Genomic DNA, 10,978 nt, shown 5'->3' with positions numbered 1-10,978 from the left:
ATGCGTCGCGGTTTCTCAGCTGACTGAGGAGGCTTTCATCAAAGTTACACCGGGAGGCGCATGACCTTCGTTTGTTGGGCAGGGAAACGCTACTGAGATCGTTGTCAGTTGGCCTTTTTCAAAGAAAAGGAATACGATCGCACTGTCACGTTATTCAGTGTGTACTGTCCGCTGCCCAACTGATATACATGTTGGACCACAGGAATTGATTGGCGTGTCCAACCCAAATCTGTTTTCATGGTTTGCACAAATAGCTCAATCTCACGGGTAGATCTCACAACTGATATGCATACACTTTGTTTCAGAAAGCAAAAATGTCAAGGGTCTGGGTAAGGTGTCCTTCTGCTAGACTGTCTGGGTTGATTCCCTATGTAGCTGCAGAAATGGCTAGTCGCTCAAGCAGTGTTAGTAATATATACTGAAAATGGATAAGCTGTCCCTGGACAGTTGGCATGTCTGGATTCCATTATATATGCTCACTGCGCTACCACTGTACGTGTATATAGTTACCAAAAAGGGAGCATCTGTAATATCTAACATTACGAAAATCCATAGCTGATCTCTGCAGTATGTTTTTTTCCGGGGAAACGGCGCTGCTTTATTGAGCAAGGAGGTCCAAAGGAATTGTTACAATACCATGTGGCTGCAACAGCCATACATGTCTACTCGACGCTAGAGATAACAAAATTTTAGCTAAATTGTCTGCTGCAAAATTCCTACTTCTACTCTCAGTCTCATGAATAAAATTGCACACTTCAAACTCTTCTGCTCTCTGCAGTATCTAATTAACGACAACAATAAGGGATCAGTTACATCTATCCATGGCCCATTAGCCCATGTATACGCACGGCATGATACAAACAACAGGTTGCAGGAGCCAGAAGGCCAAATCACAACGATTTAATAGCTAGGTATCGTTAAGTGCCTGTCTCTTTCGGGCTATGATGCACACAAAAAAAACCTTTTTGCCTTTTTTTTTACTCAGGAGAGCATTTTACTTTGTTACAGCAATTCCAGGTGAATCCTAGAAACTTCTCCCCTGTAGTTTTATACAGGGGCTTCACTTTCATCCCTTCAAATTCTTCAAAGTTTAAAGGAACCCCAATATGTTATTTCCAATACCTCACTATGTTAGAAATAATTGCTCTAACTTAGAAATAGTTGGCTTTTAACTGAATTTATATGCCACCTATTTGAAAACAAGGTAGTAAACAGAAATATATAATATGTGTATCATAGAGAAAGAAGAAATATAGAAGATGTCACTAGGGCCCAATGTATTGGGGGGAGAAGCACGTGATTGGTGGCGAGCCGTCAGGAATTGTTTGTCAGTGGAGACTCAATCACCGTTGGTCCATGCACTAGCCAGTCCATCTAAAGGCTAAACTGATGAAGAAGGATGGGCAATAGATTTCATCACTCCACCTCACATCTAGACTCTTGCAGGCCTTAGACGTGGGAAACTATTTTTAATTAATAGTGCATTGGTATGGTCTTGATGAAATTTAACTTATATAGTGAGAAATAAAAAGAATGAACAAATTCAACCGAGAATAGTAATGATCATCTCATGTATGTGTTGCATGAATTTGGTATTATCCACGATTAAATTTACACCATCTTATTTCTCGACCTGTGGTGCCGCCGCGGATTCATCTGCCTCCCGCCGGTCAATATGACTGCAGGTGGGTGGGGGTGGGGGATCTTTGTGTCTAGTTTGGGCTTTGTAGGTGCTTCAACTTCTTCATTGCCGGTGAAGTTGGGGTAGTGGTAGAGATGGAAATAACTTTTCCACGGCTTTCTCCATGTCAATGGGCTTTCTTGGAGGGGTGTCGACAAGTTGGAGGATGGTGTCGATTGCCGGTCATTAGGTATGCCAGTGTTAGCATTCGCCCATGGCAACGGTGTCCTATGGAGGGGGCAGCGTGCAACTGTTCTCCAAATGAATATCTGTTCAATGAAGCTTAACCAGATACAACTCCTTCGGGAACTTGTGAGGTTTGTGAATCCTCCTCCGTCTAGCTGAAGTCAGGATTATTGCTTGGTCCTCGTCGGTACTACCTTCTCCGGGATGGTAATCTTTGATCACGGTCGCCGCTGCCTTCTGTTCTATAACGACGACTTCTCTCATTGTTGCTTCTACAAGCTCCTACGTTTCAACAAGGTTTTTCCGACGAGACACAAAGGCCTAGAGGCAACAACAACCTCTGATCACGGCGCACCCCGAGTGGATGCAAAAGGCGGCAACAAGTATTGTATCGTAAATTCATGATAGTAGGAAGGAACAACCGGTTATGAACTCTGACGACAACGACACTACAACCTCGAGTAGACGAGCCGCGATCGCAATCAGCACCGCATGTGCATGCATGCAAACGCAGTCTGCATGATCATGAGCATAATTGGTTTGATGCCAAAAATTGGCATGCCAACATTTGGCAAATGCCAAATATTGGCTAGTGCTTGGTTGGCTACCATGTTTATGTGCCAACCTCATAAAAAGTTACCAATTTTTGGCACTTTTGATATTGTCAATTGTTGGCTTGCCAAATATTAGCAATGCCAAATGTTGATATCAAACCAATTATCCTACATATCTCTGGGTGACGAATGGCGCCCGTGCCCCGGACGCCTCTCCGAGGTCGCTCTCCGGCCCGCGCGGCGACGGATGCCATAACTGTCCATGCACGCACCGCCCACCGCCACCCCGCCAGCTGCATGGGCCTTCAATTCCGGCAACGACGCGGAGCCGCACGGTTGCGCCCCGGAGCCCGCCGACGACCAGAAGAGCTAAGCACACAGGAAACGACGAAGCTCGAACAAGCTTACTAGCCACGCTTGACGTACGTATCTCGATCCGGCCACCCCGCGCGTTAACTAGCCGGGACCTCGCGCGCATATTTTCGGGAAAAATGGAGGACCCGGGACCTGGCGCATGCATGCACTCACGTCGCACGGCATCCGGTTGTTGGCGCCACAGGCACGGCCGGCCAGCCAGCGCTGCCGGCCGGCCGGGCAGGAGAGGCGGAGACTGGTTGGTTTCGTATCGCAATCGCCGACTTATTGTGCAGTTAGGATCGTGTCTAGTCTTGATCGGAGTAGTCGTGTGCGTGCCCACGCCCGGTTTGCGTGCTACGTTGCTTACGTCCTGGCCCAAGGAAGCTGGTTGGGATTGCAACTTGCAAGCCAGGATTGTACGTTTATTCTTCTTCTTCTTTTGTGAAACAAAGTTTGGGTTAGGAAAAAAGATGACCGTAACAGGTACAACACCCGGGCCAGGAGGCTGGAGAAACCAAACCGAATTTCAACGGCCAGGTTCATAAGATAAAAGCGAATTTAATGGTGAGCAGCCGTGTTGGATGATCTCCCTTCATGATGGAACTGCACTAGTTGAAACTATCTCTTCATCTTTTTTTATGATAAAAACTATCTCTTCATCTTCTTGATACCTACAGACGGGAGCAACTAATTAACGAGCGCTCCTTCGGGAGCCTTGCAACGATTAGCGCCACTTGGCGCGCTTTCAGCCATTCGCCACGTGTCGCGCTCTGGGCGCTCCCTCCGAATTTTGTTTTTTTATTTTTCCGCACGCGTTTTCGGTTTCTTAAACGTTTTTTTCTGGTTTTTTTTAACGTTTTGGTTTTCTACCGGTCTTCCCTAGCTTTTCGAACAATTTTTTTTCGAAAAAAACAATTTTTTTGCGCAAAAAAGTGCATTTTTTTCGCGAGAGTCACGGTTTTATTTTCGCGAGAGGCATGGTTGTGCTTTCGCGAGAGGCACGGTCATGCCTCTTGGAAACGAAAAAAACGTGTTTTTTATTTTATTTTTTCTCTTTCGCGAGAGGCACGGTTTTGCTTTCGCGAGAGGCACGGTTGTGCTTTCGCGAGAGGCACGGACGTGCCTCTTTCGGAAAGGAAAAAAATGCATTTTCTGTTTTTTTTTTCGTGAGAGGCACGGTTTTGCTTCCGTGAGAGGCATGGCGTGCCTCTTTCGGAAAGGGAAAAAAACGTGGTTTCTGTTTTTTTTCTTTCGCGAGAGGCACGGTTTTGCTTCCGTGAGAGGCACACGGTTGTGCTTTCGTGAGAGGCGCGGGCGTGTCTCTTTCGAAAAAAAACGTGTTTTTTGTTTTCTTTTCTTTCATGAGAGGCACGGTTTTGCTTCAGCGAGAGGCACGGGCGTGCCTCTTTCGAAAAGGGAAAAAACCCGTGTTCCCGGTTCGGGTTTTTCATCGGGTTTTTTTGTCCGGTTTTTTCATGAAAAAAAAGTTCATCAAAACCTATCAATATGGGATGTAGTTTTGAAGATCTCGACGCGAGGAATCCAATGGCGAAAGCGGTTCAAGATTTGGACGCACGATTTAAGAGATAAAACATTTTGAATAAACGAATCTACAAAAAAAGGAAAAACTCCCAGGTTGCGACAAGTGACGTACATGCAGCGCGCCACTTATCGCAACCCGGGGGAGTTAAAGTGATCTCGGCAAAGAGTACTCCTTAAATTAAGTGATTTCTCCTACAGACCCCAATTGGTTCGCAAGGGGTGCAGCTCCCAGCGAACGTTTTCCCCATCGTTCGCTAGGGCCAGGCCATGGCGAACCCCTTCGATTGGCCCAAAAAGGCCCAGTTAATTGTTTTTTCATTTAAAATTGTCATGCTAAACTTTTTTTTTTAAAAAAGAAGGTCATGTGATTTGGAAATATAAAATTGCCATGCTAGACTTTAAAACTGCCATCCTCCGGATAAAAAATGCCATAAACAAAAAAGTACACATAAATTTATAAATTTCATGCTCTGAAATGTGAAAGATTCTGATGCTATTTCATAAAACTGTCACCCTCTAGATAAAAAAGGGTTTTATCTGGATAAGCCCAAAACTACCATGCCATTAAAAATGGCATCCTCCCAACATAAAAAATGTCATCCTCTCAATAAGAAAAATGTCATTCCATTATTAATAAAAATAACATGCGCTTCATAATAAAACATCCATGCCATTAAAAATAAAAAAGCGATACTCTCAATAATAATTTGTCGTCCACTTATTAATAAAAATTTCATATTATGAGTTATAAAAATGGCATGCACAAAAACAAACTTAACGTGTGAACATTATAAAAAAATGACATCCTCTTAATAATAATAAATGTGATGTCATTAATAATAAAGCTGCCATGTACAAAAACAAACTTGACTTGTGAACACTAAAAAAACTTTAAATTTGACACGTACATAGTTCAAAAATTATAAAAAAAATCTAACTGTGGCCTCCCAGGTTGATGCTCACGTCCCTAGCCATTGTGGTGTGCATGTAGTGTTTTGACTAGTAAAGTGTTCGCTAGTTTTACTCACAGCGAACAAGTTAATAAATCTGACGTGTCTCGTGTTCCTGCGCAAGATTCCTGCAACGAGTCCGACGAGAAAGAGCATGTTCGTAAGGATTGCCCGCGGCGAACGTGCACCAGATAGCATTTCCGTAAATAATAAACAATGCTACAAGGTTTATCCTTGACAAACGCGTGCATGCAGTCTTGGCCTCTAGGGCAAGTGCGAGCGAACAGCGAAGTATGCACCTTTTTTTTCCCTTCTCAGTTCTATGAAGTATCCATATGGAGGTCCAGATCCAAGGACCGCTCGTTTATTCCGGACCAGACTTACCTGCGCCCATCGATGCTCCCGTGTACATGACTTAATTTGATTGAAACATAACTAGTAAGCATACACGTGCAAATGCACATTTCGACTAATATTACAAAACATATCTGAGAAACAACATAGGCAGGCAAAAAGAGCACTGAATACATTTTCCCAGTGGAGCACGTCGTTCATCATAACCAACTCCATATTCTAGGAACAAATCAAAAAGGCTGGTAACATAAACCAATGCATACATCCACAAAATAAGCTCTGCTTCTTCACACCAGACATCCACAAGCATATAAACCAACGATTAAAAATGAATTATTACGATCACATTTAGTTAACAAGAGAGTATATTGGGTTGCAAAATACACAACATCATAGCACAAGGATTCTAAATTTCTAAATACGACACTCAATTACGATAACAATGAAAATAAAGATAGAGGCATTGAGAAATGCAAGACCGTTGCACTATATCACTCCAGTATTGTTCCATGGACAGGGATGCTCCTAGGCTTTATTGTTATCTTGAAAGAAAATCTAGCATGAAAGTCATCTTTGCTCGGAAAAAGCATAGGAGCTCCCTGGACCTACAGATTGCACCCTTTGTGTTAGTCAAGTCCGAAAAATAGCTAGGCATTGATAGTCACGATTGTACCTTGTAATCAAGTTCTTTGCTTCATCGATGTCTTGGATGAAGTGTTCCCTGAATATCTAAACTATACTGGGAAAAAAATCAAAGCCTTTATATTTCTAGATGATAGGAAACAATGTAGTTGTTGCTGAATTTCACTAGAAACGATGTAGTTGTTGAAAGTCACTAGAAACAGTGTTGTTGTTGATTCACGAAATCATCATGTTCCAAACAGGGTCTTGCAGTATAGGAAAAGACCTTTCGGAATTCCACACAATGTTTTAGATCCTTATAGCTGGACTTGTACGCAGCAGTCAGAGTCGTTCAGATGTTGGTCAGCTAGCTTTAGGAGAAACATAATCACACACTATCTGAGTCGACTGTTATTCATCTTGACAGTAAGGCACAATATTCATAAAATTCCTATTATGTTTCTTCGTGCCAACACTTCAACCGAGAACAGTAAATCATATAACTTTGTCTGAAACTTGACATCATACAATGTGCAAGAAGGAATTAAACTGAGAAATATATACGTACCTTGCTCTTTAACTATGTTTAGAAGTACTTAATCCACTGTTGGGATAAAAAAATGCTTCCTGATCCGCAACTCCAATCCAGTGCTAGGATAAAAATGAAATCTCAAACATAATTCCCCAAATAACAAGATACACATGTTAATTCTATTCTCATGTGATAGCTAAGTCCATCTAACCGAAGAAAGAAACCATAGGTACTTGGATATAGTTATCAATGTGGTTTAGGTGCCCGTACAGGCACACATACTCTCGACTACAGAAAGTCTGTGAAGAACTGTTACATAAATAGCCAAAAATGACTCCATGCCCATATGTAATGTTGTAAGTTCCAGAATTCAATCACAAGAAAACTTGGGGCAAACCAACATTTAGTTATTTAACTCAAACATAACCTTATTTAGTACAGAAGTGGCAGTTGGATTAGGCATGTGAAAAACATGAATGCAAAGCTGCCAATACATATTGGCAGGCCAACATATAAGAACAAATTTTGCTTACTTGTATTGCCGATATTCAGAGAAGCATGCATTGAATTTTATGTGCAAAAAATAATTTGTCGTACATGGTCAAAGATATTATGTATAGTCCTTACATTAAATAGTCCAAAAGAAACATAAAAAAGCAGGAAACCATTGGCATAAATGACCTGCATACAATCCTCTGAAGTCTGCAATATAATACCAATTGGCAGGCCAACATTCGGAGAAGCATGTACTGAATTTAGGTTGTAGTTCAGAGAACCATGCACTGAACTTAGCTTGTAGAGATTCAAAGAAGCATGAGTGGAGGAGCCGAATCTACCTTTTCCTATTATCACTTGGGATGTCTCTATTTTTCTGTTAGGGGTCAAGACGTGCTCAGGATCTTGTTGATCTAGAACATGTTGACTATCTGACTTCCATGCTGCAAAAGATAGGCATCTCCCAAATTATGTTGCCAAAATTTATTTATTTTTGAACCAAGATGGATATCAACCCTCCCAATCATGTGCTTACTTATATAACATAAGAGAATAGAGGTATGTTCGGTGTCATGCATTCAGTTTCATGCAAAGCACATAAGCTCTATATTGTAGGTCGTTGTATTTACTTTCACTCGGTATATTAAGCAATAGGAGCACAATTGCAGTCCTTTTCTTTGTTACACCCTGTTTCCAGTCAATCACAACTTGAAGAGACAAACCTCAAGAATCTGAATTCATGAGGTCAACTGAATTTAACATATTGGAACTAACAAATATTCAGCCTGGTGATATTGTTAATTTGTTATAAATGTGTTAATCTACAGAAAGAAAGTGAATAAGCAGCATACTTTTCCATTATTTTCTTTTGAGGGCAAGAATGTAGAAATACCTCTACTGGACCCCTCAAGTGCTAAAAGTGATCACTGCCCTTGTGTTTGGACTTCTTATACTCACGATTATTGTGCAAGTACGCTTCCCTTTGTTCAGCTGTCATCATTGAGTATCATTCTCTATCACGGAGTCATTTCTTCTCAGAAGATGCATTTAGTTGCTTTGATGCTATTCAGTGCTGCTCATCTGAAACCAAATATTCACCACATGTTAGGTACAAAGTCGATCATTGTCAGTAATTTTATGTGGATAAAAGTACTTGTCATTGTACCTGTCATCTGAACGGAGAAGCCTGAGATATTATTTGTTGGATTGTGCAGATGCGAACACTTTGCATATTTCTTTTGTTGGATTGTGCAGATCCAATTGAGCAACCCCTATAGCAGTCCTTAAAGTTGCAAGTAATATAGGTGGGGAAATAGATGGAGGTAACTACGAGGGTGTGTCAACCGACGGCAAGAGGCACGACGTGGTTGGACAGGGTGGGGCAGCGAGTCGCTAGGCAGACCAGGCGTTGCGGATGCTGTCGGTAGCTCATATGCGGGGACGGAGATTTCCTGCTCCCCTGATTAACTTTTTCAACCATGTCATCAACAATCAGAGGCTGGCCACTGTAGTAGGAATCCCTGGCTTGCGATGAAGGATCATACAAGATTATACAGGTAGTCATGATGATGAAATCGGCTCACATAATGTTCAGTTGGTTCCAGCTTCGTGTTATGCAGGTGAATCAGAATATTTTTTTTTGCACTTAATTTCAGATTAATAGTGAAGTATAGTTGAAGCTACTAAAAAGTCAAGTGTGCAATCTAATGGAATGGACATGAGCAGAAGCTAAGTCAATCGAACCTCGCGGTAGAGTATTTATAGGCCCGACGACCCCTCCCACGCGGTCGCCGCACCGACCCCGCAGCCCATCCAGGGCACCCGCGGCCGGCCGAGGCGTCCGTTTCCGGGGGCGACTGGGGCGGGGAAGCGCGTCCTTGGCCGGCCAGGGCATTGTGGCTCTCTCGCGCGGAGCTCTGGCTATCGGGCGGTGCTTGAGGGATGCGTCTCCGGTAGCGGGGCGGGGCGGGGACGACCAAACCTCAGGCCTCAGCGGCTGGGGTGGGGCTGCGACGGTGGTTCCTCTTTCGTTTTCAATAGGACGTTGGGGCCAACAGTGAGGGGCGGCGTGCGGGGAGGACGGCATGCCAGGGGCGTGATGCGGGCGCCAGGGAGGGCGACGATGAGGGGAGGAGGCAGTGGGGCACCGGGGAGGTGAGGCGCCAAGCGGGAGAGGAGGGAGGTTGGGGATGGAGAGCTCCTATGCGTGCGAACGTGAGAGGAGGGGAAGTTGTGCGCGGCGGGGGATAAGAATCGTGCGTGAGATTGGGATAGCAGTTTTTCAGAAAAAGAAGCAGGAGTTTAGGAGCGGCATGGTGGGTAATTAAAGTGTAAAACGCGTTTGATGTTGCTGGGATGGTTTAGTCCATCAGATCCTATGATTTGACGGATGAGATGATTTGGTTCTCTGTCCTTTCATTCTTTTATAGGGGTAGTAGATAATACTTGTGCCCATTCTGTTAAAATCAGGGGATAATTAGATTAAAAAGGAAAAAAAAAGAAAAAACAGTTGCAGGATGAAGTGATGGGAGCGGGGGAGAAAGCAGACAAGCCAGATCCGTTTATTCCACACCCTGGGAAGAAGAACCCGGGTGACCACGCAGAAGAAATGGCAAGAAAAGGAGTCGTTTTGGGGTGCCTCCTCAAGGCTAGGCCCCGGCTAGCTCGATTTAGCTCCGCCATGCAGGCCGCGAAAAGCGCAGAGCTGCACGCAAACCTTTCCTTAATTCCTCACCGCAGTCGTCGTCCAGCTCGATTTACTTCCTCTCGACTACAATCCCACCTCTTCTGAGAAATCATGTACAGTCCTCAACGTCGAGGCGCACCCATGGCGGCGACCGTGCGCACATGGCTGGTGGTGGCGGCGCTGGCGTGCGCGCTAGCGCTGGCGCTGCGCTCGGCGGACGCGCAGGAGGGCGAGGCGCAGCCGACGTCGTCGTCGGCGCCGGCCCAGAAGCCCAACTGCGCTCCGGGCGCCGCCACGCCGTGCCGCGTGGGCGCGCTGCGCGACCCGGAGAACCAGGAGGAGGAGGGGCTGTTCAATATGAATGTGAAGGCGCCGACCGGCGCGGGTGACTCCGACAGCGAGGACGACTACAGCGACCCCGACGAGCCCAAAGACCCCGACCAGTCCGACGACGACGAGCTTGTCGTTCTCGGCCACTGATCTGATCGACCGGCCGGTCCGGCATGGTCGATCACGTGCGCGTGGCGCCGGATGTTTTTTTTTGTTGGACTGGCCGGTGGCCGATCGACCGGTGTTCGTTGGACTTGCATTCTTGTTCGATTCTTCAGCTAATTTGTTGTTGGTGGTGGTGTTGTTAGTAAGTAGGTAGTGAGTGGATTGGCAAATATGTTCTGTAAGCTAATAACTGGATTTGATAAAGTGTGATCCATACATGGTTAAATCTATAAAGGGTGATTGGTTAGCAACGTACATGCATTGATCCGTGGCCATTAGAGTCCATAGCAGAAAACTACCACAATCAGGGTATTTCCAACGCTAGCTGGCAAATTTTTTCCCGCATCCGTCCGTAGATAGGGGATTAGTCCGCGGACATAAATGCGGGAGGCCGCCATCCAAAACTGACCACATATATTTTAAACACTTTTTCAACAAACCGAATGAAATTCATGCAAACACAATGGTTTTCATATAAAACGGACGAAATTCATTGCATTTTGGACATATTTTAACTAAAATAGG

The 10,978-nt window shown here is 44.5% G+C and overlaps 1 protein-coding gene across 1 annotated transcript; it reads left to right on the top strand.

The window, feature by feature from the left end:
- Positions 1-9,975: 9,975 nt before the first annotated feature.
- Positions 9,976-10,708, top strand: LOC123161487 (uncharacterized). The gene has a single exon (XM_044579315.1). It carries the CDS (start codon positions 10,070-10,072, stop codon positions 10,436-10,438), a length of 369 nt encoding a protein of 122 aa, XP_044435250.1. The 5' UTR covers positions 9,976-10,069; the 3' UTR covers positions 10,439-10,708.
- Positions 10,709-10,978: the final 270 nt, after the last annotated feature.

The sequence above is a fragment of the Triticum aestivum genome, chromosome 7B (genome assembly GCF_018294505.1).
Source record: "Triticum aestivum cultivar Chinese Spring chromosome 7B, IWGSC CS RefSeq v2.1, whole genome shotgun sequence".
Classification (NCBI taxonomy): domain Eukaryota; kingdom Viridiplantae; phylum Streptophyta; class Magnoliopsida; order Poales; family Poaceae; genus Triticum; species Triticum aestivum.
Note: the sequence above shows the minus strand (reverse complement) of the source record. Positions and strands in the feature narration are given on the sequence as shown.